The 17,375-nt window shown below is 39.9% G+C and overlaps 1 protein-coding gene across 4 annotated transcripts in view; it reads left to right on the top strand.

Moving 5' to 3' along the window:
• The window catches only part of LOC128738213 (myosin-G heavy chain), a 366,951-nt gene that overhangs the window by 337,702 nt on the left and 11,874 nt on the right, over positions 1 to 17,375 (top strand). For all 4 annotated transcript variants that reach the window (XM_053833181.1, XM_053833180.1, XM_053833179.1 and 1 more), the window contains one exon: positions 4,873 to 5,540. In XM_053833181.1, the coding sequence (XP_053689156.1) occupies positions 5,406 to 5,540 (135 nt within the window). In that variant the 5' untranslated portion in view covers positions 4,873 to 5,405. The remainder of the gene's footprint in view (positions 1 to 4,872; positions 5,541 to 17,375) is intronic.

Genomic DNA, 17,375 nt, shown 5'->3' with positions numbered 1-17,375 from the left:
CGTCATATTACAGGAAGGCGGTAACACTAAACACTATTTCTGTGTTTTAACACTACAAATTTCTAGAAAAACGGAGCGATCGAATAAAAACAACAATCGTTAATCGTGCTCTTAGACCTCCATAACCATAATATTTATTGTACATGTACAGGTTAAATCTTCATTTTATAAAAATCTTACCATTACTTACTGCATTCTTAGAGCAGTTGTAATTTGCTTCTGTTCAACAATAGAAAAAAAATAATTATGCATATTTGTGACGTCTTATGAATTTCTTGAACAGCTTCAGATTGTGAAGTTTTCTATAAGTATCCAGGATGTCCTTTTCTGCCAATGTTTGATTCACTTGTGATGAAGGAGCAGTCTCATGTACACTCTCTTTTGTTTAATAAAACTTCTTCCATTTTAGGCAAGGCAGGTTGTAGCGTTAAAGCACCGGTGTTTCGTTCTTGTACGTAGTAGTTTGATGGTACCGGCAGCCCTGACGAAAATCTGTAAATCTGAAAAGACGGAACGTGACATAATAAAAAATCTCTTGCCATAATGTGACAGACCATCTGTTTTTGAATCTTGTAGACCGTTTTCTTCGCCGTTGTCAACCAGTTTTGACTGCAGCATCTTAAATGTTTATTTTTCTGCGGACATTAAACCACATCCAATGACAGCTCGAATACCGCGTTGCCGATTTTTCAGAAATCGCGGGTATAACGAAATTCGTGCACTAACAAATTTGTAATTATTTATTCAGGGCTGCCCAAGTAATTTAAAGTTCGGATTGAAGGTGATTTTTTTTCTTATTCTGCGTCTTTTTTAAGTAATTAATCAAACTTTCAAGTTCCTATTGAAGAAACAAGTACAAAAATAACTTTTCTTGAACTCTCAAGTTTCTAATGACGTTAATGCAAATCTTAATTATACTCAGGGCCGACGCTTCCCTTAAGGGGGCATATTACTTTTTCAGTTCTATAAAATCGAAATTTTTTTTATTGTTTAAATCAAAAGATTAACATTTTTAGCATATGTGTTTGAAGCCGTTTCGATGATTCCAAAAAATGACAAAGTTACAGTTATTTGTACCGCGCATGTCTGGAACGATTTCACAGCGCATAAAAAATTCAATGCCTTTTTTCTCGGAACCAGGTTTTCAAATTCGGTACCATAAATATCTTAACCCAGTAAACCATTTGGTTTGTATATCTCGATTGCAACTGAGATATACAACATCATATCTGAACGAAAAGCTATATTTCACGCCATATAAGAAGATATATGTACCAAAGTGGAGACAATATACGTGCGAAAATTTTGACAATTATTTGGTACGGTTTTACGTGAGGTTTTTACGGTTTTTATAACACGCAACTTAATACTCCTGAATATATTATTAAGATATAATCAAATATTGCAATCATCTATACTGCTTTAATATTCACAGTCATGAGTTGTATATGAGGACACACACGACTGCAAAACAATTTATTGTTCACTTTATTTTGGCATAATCTAATCATTTTACTATTCCAATGTAAAATTAACATGCATACGATTTAATGTGAACTTTCTATTACGATCTTGTGTTATCTGGGAAGAACGGCTCAAGCGATTCTCTAGCTTATTTTTTTTTTCAAAGCTTATAGAGTTATCTTGTTTTTGACCCACCATCTTTTCGATATTGCAATTTATGTATCTTTTAGAAAAGTTTAAAGTCAATTTTTCGGCTGAAAAACTGACTTTTATGTTTGAATGTCCGCCATTTTGTTATGCGTTCTAATTTTAAAAAAGGATGGGTCAAAGACAAGATAATTTAATGTATTTTCATGTCGTTTTGGAATTTTTCATTTCGGATAAGGCCCCGAGCGCCAATCCATGATACCGCAATTCAAGTTTTTTTCGTATGATCATATTCAAGGAGCCGTAGGGGAGGGGGGAAGAGGTCCCCATATGTATAAAAAATTGTAAATATTAGTTTGAAATACAAGGTTTACAATGTAAAAGCCCAAATCGATTCGCCTTTCGCGTTATCGAGAAAAAAATATTTGAAATAAGGCCAAAAATTTGGTTAAAAAAGTACTATACCCCTTAAGCAAAACAAGCAGCTGCTTGGAGCGCCACTTGGGAGGGGGGGCGCCATAACGGCTACATTAAAAATACTGGAGCATTAAATAAATAAGTGGTTAATATAAAACTCTCCTTCTTCTCCTTTAGCAGCATAGAACCCGGACGGCTCGTATTGTATCTAGAGTTTCTTTCCGCTGTACTTGGGTCTGGGCTACGGTCCTGGGTCGTCAATTCGTTGTGCGTCTCGACAGAAGTAAATCGACTTCAACCTGGTCGAGCCATTTAGCATGTTGGGTCCCTCTATTCCTAATGGCGATGGAGGTCTTGAAAAGAACAGATTTTACTGCACAGTCGTCCGGCAACCTTGCATCGTGACCGACGCGACGCACCGTATTCCCCCGGCTTTTGCCAGATCTACTATGCGGATCTTTATAAGTTCATGGTTCATACGCCTGCACTATTCGGCGCTTTGCTTTTTGTACTCCGGCAAAAACAATCAGAGTTGCAGTGTTACAAAATTACCGTCTTGATTATTCTGATGAAAACCTATTTACAACTAAAACAAATCAATTAAAACACTCAGATTAGCGGGGTGGGAAGGTCGTATTGACCTTATTAAATTATTTAGAAATGTTTCGGGAGATATTTTTGAGTATCCTTAAAATCAGCAACCAGCAGATTAATCTTTCGATTAAGCACCAAGGTATGAGGACGAAGTTTTGGAAGCAACAGAAATTCTGAACCGAACTTTTTTGTTTTTGAAGGTTTATCATTCTGATAATGGATTTCAAGAATCTGACAATTATGCAAGAGAAATGGCGATTAACTGTGAGTTTGACGTGTCGCATATTATCGAGGATTGAATCCGCTCCTGCCACAAGAAGAAACTTTTTTATATAACACAAATGACGAACCCATTCTACTTTGAAATTTAAAATAGAAAGCTTTAACTCTGTTTTAGATACTGCTATCAATTTTATTGAAACACTTTTTTAAATTGTTAAATTTATTAGAAATTAACATTAACCTACATGTTGTATGCTGCAAATTTAAATTCGAACAGTTAAAGAAGCATCAAAAAATGTTTTCAATTTTCTCTGTGAAATATCATTCCATCTTTTCCGCCAGAATCGTTAAAATATCTAGGAATCTTAAACATGTTTTGACAAATGCTACTAAGCATCCGATGTATTTCGTTACTTTTACTACCTGTTTTATGGTTAGGGGCGATTAGTCTGGAATGAAAAGCAAAATGGATTAGGTGAGATGCTAAAATTGATTCTGAAGGCTGCATAGAAAGCGTCAAATAAACTATTAGGTAATTTTGACGCCGTTATAAATGCAATACCCGATCAAATGAAAATGAAAATAAATACTGGATGAGTTCTAAATAACAAGTATTTTATAACAAAATCTCCTTTGAGTTTTGTTATAAACTTGGGCTCGTAAGCAGTTAAAATAAAAAAAATTAACAAAATCTAACCATCTAAGCTCTAGGCATATCACAAATATATCAAATTATGACGTGATTTGATCTAGTTTATATCAAGATGAGTTCCAAAAATCAGCATTTTGTCCTGCTGTATAACCAAATTGTAATAAAGCGTGTTATAAGTAACAGAACGAGATAGAATCTTGGTAGAACATTTTCTGTGTCGCAAGTGTTTCTATTACATTTATAACAAAATTAGAATTCGTTAGAATCATCTGATCGGGTATCTATCCGAATAAAACTCCCTTACGACTGAATTCTGGGGGCGCCGTTTTGAAGATTTGCTTGGAGCGACAAACTGGCTAGTGCCTGCCCTAATTATACTTGATAGTGAATTCAGTTTTGTCTGTACTTGTATATCCCGCTTAATTAGCCTGAAAGCTCCGTGGAACTCACCTTGAACCAAATATCAGCTTTCGAGTTCAATTTATAACTAATATCCGAACTTCTAGTTTCTTGGGTATATAATTGTAGGATTTCTATATACGTTACACTCGGTATAATAGAATTAATTTATTGTGAAAAGCCTACTATATCTTGCTATACATTATTTCATGATATGTGGGGAGAAAAGTTTCAAATCATTATAATATACCTGAACACACTGCAAAAGCGGGCTCCGCCAATACAGATGCATTTGTAAGGTACATTCCAGTGCGTAAACCAAGCGTCAGCCATTTATCTTGCCATTTTCGGCCACTTTCGGTTTCCCCTTAAAAAATTTAACTCCTCTGAAAATCATTAGGGCATTTCTAAACCACGTTTGGATAAAAATCTTAAGTAGTAAATCACTGGATGATATGTAAACTATCCAACACTGACCTTGATAAAATTTCAGAGTAAATTTCATGTTTTTATATTACTGATAATTGTAAAGATTCGTTTAATTGTTTCGTGTGAACACAATTTGAGCCCCATGCTGGTCACCGGGACCGGCAGAATTATTTTTTATTCCATAAGCACGCTTCATACTTCGATTTACCAGTTCAAACCAACCGGATTTGTTCCGGTAAAATTGCAAGACGAAAAAGTGCGAACTACTATGGCCGTAAAATCAATTTTTCGTAGTTAGTGCTTATTATCGATGTTTGAATCATGATTTGAATTGCGCGCTAAACTAGAGAACTCATTATGAAGAATTAAAAAAGTAACTAATTGTAACATATGTTCCAATACACAAATACAAAAAAATGACACACATTTCCCATCTGAATGTTATCTTACATTTCCAACAAACCCCACACCCAATTACGCGATATTATCATTCGCACATTGACTTAAAGCCACTCATTATACTTTTTTTCTCCGCTCTATCATTCCAGATAATACGCATCTAGCAAAATGCCAACCTAAATAAGCAAACTGCAAAGCACTCCTGCCGGCACTTGGAGGACCAATTTTGCGCCCGTGCAAGCCTGCTGAGCGCGCAACATCGAAAGTAAAACAGTTGTAATAACAGTGTGCATCCCGTCGTCAGCGTGCTGGAGGGCCGATGGAGCAACAGGTTATTTAGCAGCTGATATTGAAAATAATGAACCATTTGATAAAGGGCTCGGAATATCGCAGTTGTTCCAATTAATTCGCATTCGCAACAGCGAACGAGCAAGCAAGGTACCTCGGTACCTCGCGCGGCGGACGGACGTAACAGTGAGCGAGGCCAAAGCGGACGCTTAATCGTGTGACCTAGAAAGAGACGGCCCGCCGGTAATTTCAAGTCTCGACTCAAGTGTGCATGCACGGTGCATCCTGCGGTGGAGTGACGAAAGTTCAAGCAGCAGAAAATCCGTTCTTATGATCGTTCAAACGGGCCAAAGTGGAAAGTTTCCCGCAGCAGCACGAAACCAGTGGCGTCAATATGAGTACGAACTCACCGGGAACGCCGAAGAAATGTCGGCTGATACTACAGCAGTGCCTGGCAATTCAGCTCACCAAACCGGGCAACCCACCGGAGGATTTCTGGATGTACGATAGCGGCTATACGATATTTCAGGTTTGTTTTTCAAATTGTTAAGAAAGAGACACGCGATAAACTATAGTTAGAATACTACAAAAGCTTTCAGCTTTCAGTGCAATAAAGCAAACTTATTCCACCTGCCTTCCACAGCAAGGGGTAGGTGTTGAACCCCGTTATCAGCGACATTTCATCGCTTACTTTCGCTTTTTCATTCCTGTTCAAGTTATGTACAAACAAGAATCTATTTCTCGCTGAAGTCGCAAGTTTTTTTTGCTGCCTTTTTTGTTGGGGCGGAAGGAAGGCAAAACAAGATCATCTCTCGGTGACAGGAAAAACGTGGAAAAATAAAACCGATTCACTTTTCTTCACACTGCACTGCCCGTGTCGACGTCGCGTCATCGACTGACGCTCGAGTACGATAGTATGCGCCTAGATCGGAATATTTATTATCACAGCATGTACTGCGAGAGGGTAGAATAAATTATGCAATCACTGCAGCTATTTTCTCATGACACCCGGGGAACCGGCCGAAGTTACTGCACAGAAACAGACCCTCATTAAGTTCCAATCTGATAGGCGATGCATTTTTCTTCTCACATCCGTCATTAATCGTTGTCGTTTTTCCGCTTTTCTGCTGTTGAACCTAGATGCGTGTTCAGGTCGCTATTGCAGGGCCTGGTCAGCGAATAAATAGTTAGGTCATTGTTTAGGTATCATTGTTGACTGTGCCGGTAAGCATGTACCCAGTACTAAAGTCAAGATTTTTCTCCTGCGGCCTGCCCCTAAGCAACCGCAGCAGTCTTGGCTGGGCATATCTCTTGCAGCTCTTTTTCCGGCAGGTTTTCGTTCACATGAGTAACAGTCTAACAGTCACGCATCAAAAAAACGGCTGCATTTATCCGAACATTTAAACTGATTTTTAATTAACCCGGTTACGTAGCGGTGTGTGGTGCCACTAGCAAAGCCTCAATTTTTCCATTAAATCCGGACTGAATGGGGAAATTCGTGCCAACAACACGCGTTTATGCAATTAACGGCACGTTCTCTAGAATACAACTTTACTGCAGCATAGATTTTATTCAATTGAGCACATTGTTTTTCTTTTTGTTTCATTAAAAAGAGCGACTCTTTTTTGTGCTTTTTAACCAATATATCTCGAAACTTACAAAATAGGACCTGATGATATTAAAAACTAAAAGAAATCAACGCACCCTTCCTTTGTGCTGAACTTCACGAATGGCGAAACATCTTGCCGATGCTAGTTATAAGAATTGTACAGGCTCGAGGAGCGTAATAAAGCTTCTTGTCCAAGGGCAAATTATAAGAAGTTACCGCACTCTCTAGCTGTAGAAGCGAGATTGGCATAAATAAGGTAGTAAAAATCTGAACGAAAAAAGTCGACACTCAATTACGCAGAACGAAGTGCGGAATACAGAAAAACACGTGCACAATAAAGACTGACTTAAAAAGCGGATTTTCTCCGCTATTTTTGATTGAAATGAAATCATGTTATGTTGGATATCACACAAGGGTTTGCCATATTGCCATTTGCCATAAAACATAAATCTGATATTAATTTTTTTATAAGCAGTTTTTTTTGTAATCGGCAGAGGGGACGATAGATGAAATTAATGAAAACAAAAATGTTTCTAGTATCCTTCCTAGATAGAGTCAGTAGAATCGTTGCACTAGTCCCGTAATTTTCCTGTACTCCAACAGCTGCCGGCAAAGTCTGTCGATAAAGATGGGTCAAATCTTAGAAAAACGTTTAAGCCCAAGGTATTGTTTTTTTTTTTTGTTTCTAGTATCATCATCCGGAGCGAGATTGTGCCAAAAAGCATACGATTTTGTTCTTTAGCTCAGTATACACACAATTCAGGAATTAAGTTGACTTTAAATACAGGATATTCTTTTCTGAGTCAGAACCTTTACGACATATTTGGTGGAAGCACCCTCCCTTTGTGCTTTATGACAAGCTTGAGACGTTTCTCAAAAGAATCACACGCGGCACGCACCTGGTCCATGGGCATCTCGTCCCAGATCCTGGAAATGAGCTTCTTAAGTGGGTCCATAGTGCTCACTTTATGTTCACTCTGCTTGGCCAGCATGTACAACCATACATAAAAGTCCAGGGGATTAGGATCCGGAAAGCTGGGAGGCCACAAAGTCTTACCGAGAAAATCAATCAAATTCTCCCGACACCACGCTTGGACGATATTCACCGTGTGGGCCGGTACGCCCAGAGCCGTAGCGTGACATTGTGGCGCCCTTGGCGACAATCTAATTTGGCGCCCCCTCGTTTTCTAAACCAATGTTTCCCACCAGGTTTATCATTTTTTCGTATTCGCTTCTTCTCCAATACTGCGTTACATTTAAACGAATGTATTGAGGAAATGGACAAATTTCGGATGGCGATGAAAAATAAAACAAATGATAATACAATGAAACAAATTTTCCTTAAATTGAACCTTCTATAAAAATGCTTCGACATCCTGCCAGGTGGCCGCTAAGGCCGATCAAAAGGTAAACATCGGCATATTATTTAACTCTTTCGTGGCCTTGGCGATCAGCTCTTCCTCCGTTTTGGTCGCAAAATTATTGGAGTAAATGCTCCGTTTGAGCATTTCCGCCCAAACATTTTCAATTGGTCGCAGTTGGGGGACGTTGAGAGAGTTGGTGATCGTCGGTACACCGTTTATCTGAAGCCGTTTCATGTTCTCTAGTGCTCTCTTGGTATAATAAGCCAAGACCAAGTTGGGCCAAAGGACCACATCCTTTGCGTGATACATGATAGCTGGCGGCAACTTCCGATAGATACGTTCGTATCTCCTCGTTCACAGTTGTTTGAACATTCTCTTCTCGTCTAGCATCATTTAGTTTTCGTCGCCCATTATGAACACGATATCGTCCTTCGCTAGAGAAAAGTTCGTTCGTAACTGATGCTTTCGCATAAAAAAGTCCATTTTGGCCAAGTACTTTTTCACCGTTTAACCAATTGCTCCGATCTCCCGGCTCCAGGCGCTAAACCAAGTTTTCGTTAAACGCTTTCGCCTTTCTCGCGGGAGTGGATGTTGTGAATGCCAGATTGGCTCTATTCAGCGGATAGGAAATGATTCACCTTGTCTAACTTTTTCGCTACGGGATGAAGCTGGCAGTACGAACAAAGTATCGAGCGTAGTTGTTTGACTGTTTTCGCAATGGCTGTTGCATGCAAATCAACTCATATCGTGGTATGAAAAATCGCTAAAATCAGGCTAGTTTTTTAACGCATATGTTATTGATAATGCTTTACAAAATTGCATGCGCTTTTTGGCGCCCTTAAGAGCTAGCGCCCTTGGCGGGGGCCAGTCTGGCCAACCCCACGCTATGACGCTGCACATAAACCATCTGACTCTCTTTTGGTCTGCCGTTGAATTACAGCAGTCCACCGAATAGGCCCGTGGATTGTGCTGTTTGCTCATAGCAATTTCTCAGGTTTCTACAAATAGATATAGCTGATTTTTAGTAGACGATAAGCCTTTGATAAGCCCCAACAATATGCCAAAAATCAGCTTTATTGTTAATTGCGCAGCTGAGAAATTATGGTGGACGCCCGCGCAGTACAATTCTTTGAGTTAATCGGTGGTTTGCTGTTTAACTGTTAATGGTTTGTACCAAGCAGGCTTTTTCATCCCGCCGGATATTTAAACAACACAGACATCACATTAAAAATGGGCTAAAATAGTCGTAGCAACTTCATCATTTCTGGTCACTATAACACAAATTTCATAGCGGTTCATTAAGACCAAAATGCATCTTGTTCTTGTTCTTGTTCTTGTTCTTGTTCTTGTTCTTGTTCTTGTTCTTGTTCTTGTTCTTGTTCTTGTTCTTGTTCTTGTTCTTGTTCTTGTTCTTGTTCTTGTTCTTGTTCTTGTTCTTGTTCTTGTTCTTGTTCTTGTTCTTGTTCTTGTTCTTGTTCTTGTTCATGTTCATGTTCTTGTTCTTGTTCTTGTTCTTGTTCTTGTTCTTGTTCTTGTTCTTGTTCTTGTTCTTGTTCTTGTTCTTGTTCTTGTTCTTGTTCTTGTTCTTGTTCTTGTTCTTGTTCTTGTTCTTGTTCTTGTTCTTGTTCTTGTTCTTGTTCTTGTTCTTGTTCTTGTTCTTGTTCTTGTTCTTGTTCTTGTTCTTGTTCTTGTTCTTGTTCTTGTTCTTGTTCTTGTTCTTGTTCTTGTTCTTGTTCTTGTTCTTGTTCTTGTTCTTGTTCTTGTTTTTAATTTTATTCTTATTCAAATTAATACAATCGCAGCCACAATAAAGGACTCTAGAAAATATTTTCAAATTATTTTCTTGTCAGTATTAGCATTTAAAAAACTTCTAGGATATGTAACCAATGTTAAATGGTTAAACTGTGAGGTATTTTATGAAAGATGATTCCATGAAATGAATTTCAAGTGAATAAATTTATCATACAGACATTCATTTCTGTATCAACAGAGCAGGAAGAAACGGCGACGTCTCATACCAGCCGCTTCTATATTATTGTATCAAATGATATTTTCGTTGGGAGTATTTAGCTAGTAAAGGCAGAAAAATACTCCAGACCTTCGGAGATGAACTTTTGGCCTTCAGACCAAAAGCTCAGCTGCTATAGGCATATTAGAATGCTATACAGTTGGATTTCGAATTTGGCAACAAACGCGTGTCGCCTATGTTGCCAAAATCAAAACCGTGCCCAAATCGAGACCCTTTTTTGATGAAAAAGTTTAATGTAAATGCGTTAGAAATTGGCTAAATGTTATTAATCAACGATTGCAACCCTTTTATACTCACACAATCCGCCAAGAGCTATCCGTGCGGTGCAAGTAATTTTTTGGCGACCTGCGATAAGACGTAATCCTACGGCAGTAAAAATATTATTGTTCTAAACATTCTATAAACGCAAACTTTTTTTCATGAACACTCTTAGGGCAATATTTTTTCGTCATTTAAAGTATGTATGCGGAAACTGACTGATATTTAAGCATATTTTTGGAAGTAAAATATTTTGTGTTGCCAAAAACGGATACTTTTGTTACCAAAATCGAGGCATGCCAAATTCGAAACCCCACTGTATTAGAAAACATTTTGAGATGTTGTAACAACGAGAGTTGTTTACAAAATTCTTTTTTATATATCATTTAGAAACCATTTTTTCACTCAGAATCGTCGTAAATGCTTATTGCCACAAAGTTGAATTGATCTTCCTGTTTATTCAACTTCTTGCTCGTTGAAATCTGTGCAAATAGATAAACAACAATTGTAGCATGAACTTTCAGAAAGGCATGTGTGCAAACAAAAACAAAACTTTCACTAAATTTGGTTACGTTTGCCTATTAGCCCGTTTTGTTGTATCAAGTAAAATTTATAAACTTATTTACTTCCACGAATTTTATCTTTTCAACATGGTTGGAAGCAATCATAGCAAAAATAAAAGCTATCGGTTCACAATCAGCCAGATAAATGGCCATTTGTGCGATACGCTGATTTCCAATGTAACGCAAGGTGAGCTTTTGCTTCCATAATTGACGCTACAAAAGTGAACGTTTTCCTATAAAAATAATGAACCACTAATTATGGACGACATGAAAAGGTGAATGCAGCGCCGTTTACAACACTGGTAGCAGATACGAGAAACATGTTGTGAACTTTCATTATAATAGAGGGCTCGGTAAAAGCATGAAAAATCACTAAAATCAGTCAATTTTTTTAATACATACGTTACATTAACATTGTTAGAAATTACGTATTCAAGTGGATACTTACCCCTGTTATTTACTTCCGAACTGACTTAAAGTATTAAGTGAGTGTTCTCATTACGGTAATAGTTCGATATAACGTAACTTTATTTTTATTTTTGTTACGTTACATCGAAGTTAGGTTATATGGAAGCAAAAACGAAGTTGATTACAAATGAAAGGGGAGCCTTTCAAACTGTTAACTTCAAAATTTTATGTTGATTGGACTTGTGCTATCCTTCAACATTAGGAAATGCGATGCAAGTTAAAGTATGTAAAGATCTCGTTACCTGAAATTTTAAAATTTTAATACTGTATCACAAAAATTTGCAAAATATTATCGGTTTTTGGACAGTAGAAAAGTGAGGTCACACCGCAAGAGGAATAAATATAGTTAATTTTATCAGTTTAAAGAAAATACATTATAACGAGTTACGTTATTTCGAAGTTGCTTCAAATCGAGGTTACCTTATATCGAGGTATTACTGTATTTGGGGAAAAAGATAATCTTTGTAGTAGGATAAAACCAATTCCAGTATATAAGAAAATATGTGCGTTTGCTATGAAGATTGTATTCAACTTTCAGCAAATGCTTCACTCAAATATCACTTGGAAATATCAAACAAAGCTGACAAACACCAGTAAGTATCTGTCTAAAAATAGCAAACGAAGCATTCGCAAAGCACCAAAAATAAATATTGAAACTGAAGAGCAAATTCTAAAGCAAACATCTGGAATAACTGTGCAAAAGTTTCCCTCGATAAATGCCGTGGGTTTCCTAAATTCTCTTGAGGAAAAAACTGCTGGGGAATCAACAAACTCGACCCAACCAACAAGACCAGGCCGGTATTTGCGTTAAAGTCTGTCGGTGCTCTTACTTCCTCATCACTTAGCAAAATGTTCGGCTAATATTATCATTACCAATCTCTCGAGCAATTCATCTTCGATGAAATCTCCTTCAGCAAGCTGGAACCACTTTAAGCTAAACGATGCGATGTGGCCGTGTGTCGTTGCGACCGTTGAAATTTATTGATTTTTAGTCGAAAGTCTATTGTTCCCCCTTGGTTTTTGCAAACAAATACATCTGTGCGTGCAAAATACAGACGCACGTTGACAGAATGCCAAGTGGCAGTTTCCCTTCCGAAATGGTCGTCTTTTCGGGGGTGCACCGTGCACGTGGATGATGAAAAACCGGTGATTCCAACATGTATGAATGTATGAAGCACGTACGTTTTTTTTTTCTAATAAAAAGGTTTACCGGACCACGTTCTAATAAATGATCTTGTTATTACTTTTTGTCTGTGCTATTTCGGACAAACAAATGGAACATCCCGATCCAAATTGACTGCTCTTATCTCCGGTTCGAAATAATCGGATTTTGACTCACTCCCAATGCGTTAGGATCTTCATATTCGCCTAGATATATTGCGAGGCAATGCAATTGTAACTTCCGCTCCAACGGGTAGGGGAAACGAATCTCGATTTTATCGAAACAAGAAAACTTACTATCCTGCTACAGATTACAGCTTGCGGTTGAAAACCTCACTTCCGAAACAAATTTTTCACACCCCAAAACGACGGAAACGGTACAGCTGACAAGTGGTTGATTTGATAAATTAGAGTTAGGATTTTCGTTGGGATCGACATACACAAAAAACATTAAATTAAGGGGCCCTGTGGTAAACAAAAGTCTCAGCTGTAACATGAAATCCCTCTAGTTTATTAACTAAGTTAAGGATTTTTTGTAAATATGTAGTTCGATGGCATTTTAGGACTAATATTTAACATTTTAAACCTATGGAAATATCAAAAAAAATTCCACAGTGATTAACAAAACATGTGGTTTAATGATACAAAATTTATACTTTGACATTTGGCTTTTCTCTTTGTGGCTTTCGTCGAAACAGATATAGAGTTTATTTCTAATTCTCGTCGTATTAAGTAAAGCCACTCTAATTTTAATCATTTCTTGACTGGATTTAATTAAGTTCTTGTGTTGATTTGACTCAAACACACTTACCTTCCGATCCGTGCACGTTGATTTCACTAAAAAGCGATTACTCAAGCATTTTATTGAAATTAGGTACGCAATTGGCTTTATTTCCTAAATTCGTCGTAAGTTTCCCGGCTGCAGAATAACGAGAATGCGTTGCGTGAGTTATTATCATTTTATGAATGACGGAAATTGAAACGATTAGTCGACATTTTCTTCTTCGTCGCACGAAAAAACGTAGGAAATTTGGCTGCTAGGAATTCTTTAATGGAAAAAAAGCATTTGAATAGAACTCGCCACACTTTGATTGATCGCGTATGATAGTCAACAAACTAAAATATTAGGGAATAACTAATTTTGCATTGTGTGTCCTAAAAATCGCTGATATTTTTAATAATTTTGGTTTGATAGGACGGGAATACATTGGAACTTTTAAATAGTTTTTCTTTCGGTTCAATCCAATATGGCCGTAAATATAAACGACGACCATTGCTTTTGAAAGTGTTTTGCCAAAGATACATAATACTTACTTACTTTAGTGGCAACGGTCCGTTACCGATCCTGCGCCGAACGAATTATAGTCCTCCAGTACCGTCGGTCCTGGGCTGCCGTTCTCCAATCCCCACGAACACCAGCTGAACGTGCATCGTCTTCGACAGCACACACCCACCGGGTGCGGGGTCTGCCTCGGAGTCTACGGCCTCTTCCTGGTTCTCTGCTGAAAATAGTTTTGGCTACTCTTTCATCGGGCATTCTGGCCACGTGTCCAGCCCACCGCAGCCTGCCACATTGCACTACCTTCACTATATCAGCATATTTGTATACTTGGTACAGCTCGTGATTCATGCGTCTGCGCCACACTCCATTTTCCATTTTGCCACCAAGTATAGATCGCAGAATTTTACGCTCAAAAACCCCAAGCACTCGCCGATCAGCTTCCTTTAGCGTCCATGATTCGTGTCCGTAAAGGGCCACCGGGAGGATTAGTGTTCTGTAGAGCGCCAGTTTTGTGCGAATTTGCAAACTACGGGACTTCAGCTGGCTACGTAATCCGTAGAAAGCCCGATTCGCGGCTGCAACTCGTCGTTTCACTTCGCGGCTTACATCGTTGTCACATGTCACGAGTGTACCAAGGTATATAAATTCCTCCACTACTTCATATCGTTCCCCATCTAACTCCACCTCGGCACCAACACCACTTGAGCTCCCACGTTCCCTACCAGCAACCATGTACTTCGTTTTGGCGGTATTAATGGTAAGTCCCAATCTCGCTGCTTCCCTTTTAAAGGGCCTAAAGGCCTCTTCTACTGCTCTACGGTTGATTCCGATGATATCGACGTCATCCGCAAAACCAAGAAGCATGTGAGATTTCGTGATGATAGTTCCATTCCTTTCCACGTTTGCTCTTCGTAATGCACCTTCCAAGGCAATGTTGAATAGCAGGTTAGAGAGTGCGTCCCCTTGCTTCAGTCCATCCAACGTCACGAAAGCAGCTGAGGTCTCACCCGCTATTCTAACGCATGATTTGGATCCATCCAGCGTCGCACGAATCAGCGTAACTAGTTTCGTCGGAAAACCATGTTCTAGCATTATCTGCCACAGCTCATTTCGTTTAACTGAATCGTACGCCGCTTTAAAATCCACAAACAGATGGTGTGTCTGCAAGTTGTACTCCCGGAACTTGTCTAGCAACTGGCGCAGGGTAAACATCTGATCCGTCGTGGAGCGACCCTCACGAAAACCCGCTTGGTACTCGCCGACGAAGGACTCCGCTAACGGTCTCAGTCTGCAGAACAGGATACGGGAAAGCACCTTGTAGGCAGAATTGAGCAATGTAATTCCTCGATAATTTTTACACTCCATTCGATGTCCCTTTTTGAAAATTGGGCAAATGAGGCCATCCAACCACTCCTCCGGCATTTGTTCTTCCTCCCAGATCCTGACAATGATCCGGTGGATTGCTTCGTACAGCCGCTCGCTCCCCGCTTTTAGAAGTTCAGCCGGGATACCGTCCTTCCCAGCAGCCTTACCGTTTTTCAGCTCACTGATTGCCTTCTTAACCTCCTCCTGTGTTGGTGGCTCCACAGCTTGACCATCGCTTACAATTTCTATCCTGTCCCTGCTGATCTCCTCATTTACCTCTCCATTCAATAGTGTCTGGAAGTGCTCCTTCCACCTGGCTGCTACCGCCGTTTTGTCGGTAAGCAGGTTGCCAGCACTATCATTGCACATCACAGGCATGGCAAAATTCCTGCTTCTCACCGTTTTATAGAAACTCCGTGTGTCGTTGCTGGCGTATCGCTCCTCTGCGCCGGCAAGCACGTGCTCCTCGTACTCGCGTTTCTTTAGACGATGGATTCTTTTTTCCGCAGCTCTAGTCTCTCTGTATCTCTCTCTGTTTTGACGCGTTGCCGCAGTGAGCATGCGGCTCCTGGCCTGGTTCTTTTCGTCTGTCGCTCTCTGGCATTCGGCATCAAACCAGCTGTTACGCTGTCTTCCACGCGTCGTGCCTACCACCTCTCTCGCTGTTGTTTGGATGGCACCATGGATGTTCCTCCACAGCCCATTTATATCTTCTTCTTCTACCTGCTGTTCTGCGATTCGCTGGTCAAGCTTCCTGGCGTACTCCACTGCAACGCCGTCTGCCGTTAACCGCTGGATGTTGAAACGCAGCGTCCTTTCAGTGCGAGCTTTCGCCGTGTTCGACAGCCTTGCGCGAATCTTACTCACTACGAGATAGTGGTCAGAGTCGATATTTGGTCCACGAAAAGACCGTACATCGATAACATCCGAAAAGTGTCGACCGTCAATCAAGACATGATCGATCTGAGAGCTAGAGTCTCCATTTGGATGCCTCCAGGTTTGTTTCCGAATATTCAAACGTGGAAAGTAGGTGCTACAGATGGCCATCCCTCTGGCCGCGGCAAAATTTATGAGCCTCAGACCGTTATCATTGGTCGACAGATGCAGGCTATGTCTTCCAATAACTGGACGGAAGAATTCCTCCCTCCCGATCTGCGCGTTTGCATCTCCGATGATGATTTTCACGTCGTGTTTTGGGCACTCTCCATAGGTCCTCTCAAGCTTGTCGTAAAACTCGTCTTTAGCATCATCGGATTTATCATTTGTCGGTGCGTATAAGTTGATTAGGCTATAGTTGAAGAATTTGCCCTTAATCCTCAACACGCATATACGGTCATCTACGGGCCTCCACCGGATAACTCGTTGCTTTTGTTTTCCCAACACTACGAAACCGACTCCATGTTCAGCTTTCTTACCGCCACTGTAGTAGATGTGGTACTTAAAAGAAGTGCCTGCAATAGGGTCTACTGCACGGAACTCCCTTTCTCCGGAATTTGGCCACCGAACTTCCTGAATAGCAGCGATCTCCACTCCGAGTTGATGCAGCTCTCGAGCAAGCAAGCCAGCCCGTGCCGGTTCATGGAGAGTTCGGACATTCCAGGTACCAAGTTTCCAATCGTTATCCCTTAATCGTTTCCTTGTCCCTTGCCGTGTCCTATACCGATTGTTCCGTCCTGAATTTCTTTGTTCGTTGTTCGTGGTAATTGAGTTTTCGGTATACTACCTCACCGGGGTCGCGATACCTACATCCCGCTGATGGGTCTGCCATCTTAGGTATAGCTTGCGGGATACAGCATTTCATATTCAGCCGCCCGTTACGAGACAGACGCTGTGTGAGCCGCCCCTCACCTGGAGAACAGGCGCTCTAGTTCGCACCTCCTAGCTTAGCTGCTTCAGTAAGTACATGAAGCATTTCCGGGTAAGGCCATCGACCGTCATCATTTGACTTAGATCTGCGTGGAGGCGCCAGGTGGGAGCTTGAGAGAGCCAGAGCTATGTTTGACGCTCCTTCCAGGTAACTCTCTCCATTTCATACCCAACATAATATTCTCATTTAATAACTCATGGCGTATTACCGATTGTCATTGCTCTTATTATGAAAAAATCATACGTTATATTTGCTTTTGCATTAGATTGACTATACTTTCTCAGTAAAATCACCACAATTGCAAATGGCGTCGCAAAAAAAAATCTATAATGAATTTTTCTACCATAACCTTGACAGAATTGGTCAAATCAAGATGCTCCGACACCCTAATTTAACTC

This window comes from Sabethes cyaneus, chromosome 2 (assembly GCF_943734655.1).
Source record: "Sabethes cyaneus chromosome 2, idSabCyanKW18_F2, whole genome shotgun sequence".
NCBI classification, from domain to species: Eukaryota; Metazoa; Arthropoda; class Insecta; order Diptera; family Culicidae; genus Sabethes; species Sabethes cyaneus.
This window is presented reverse-complemented; position numbering and strand designations above follow the sequence as displayed.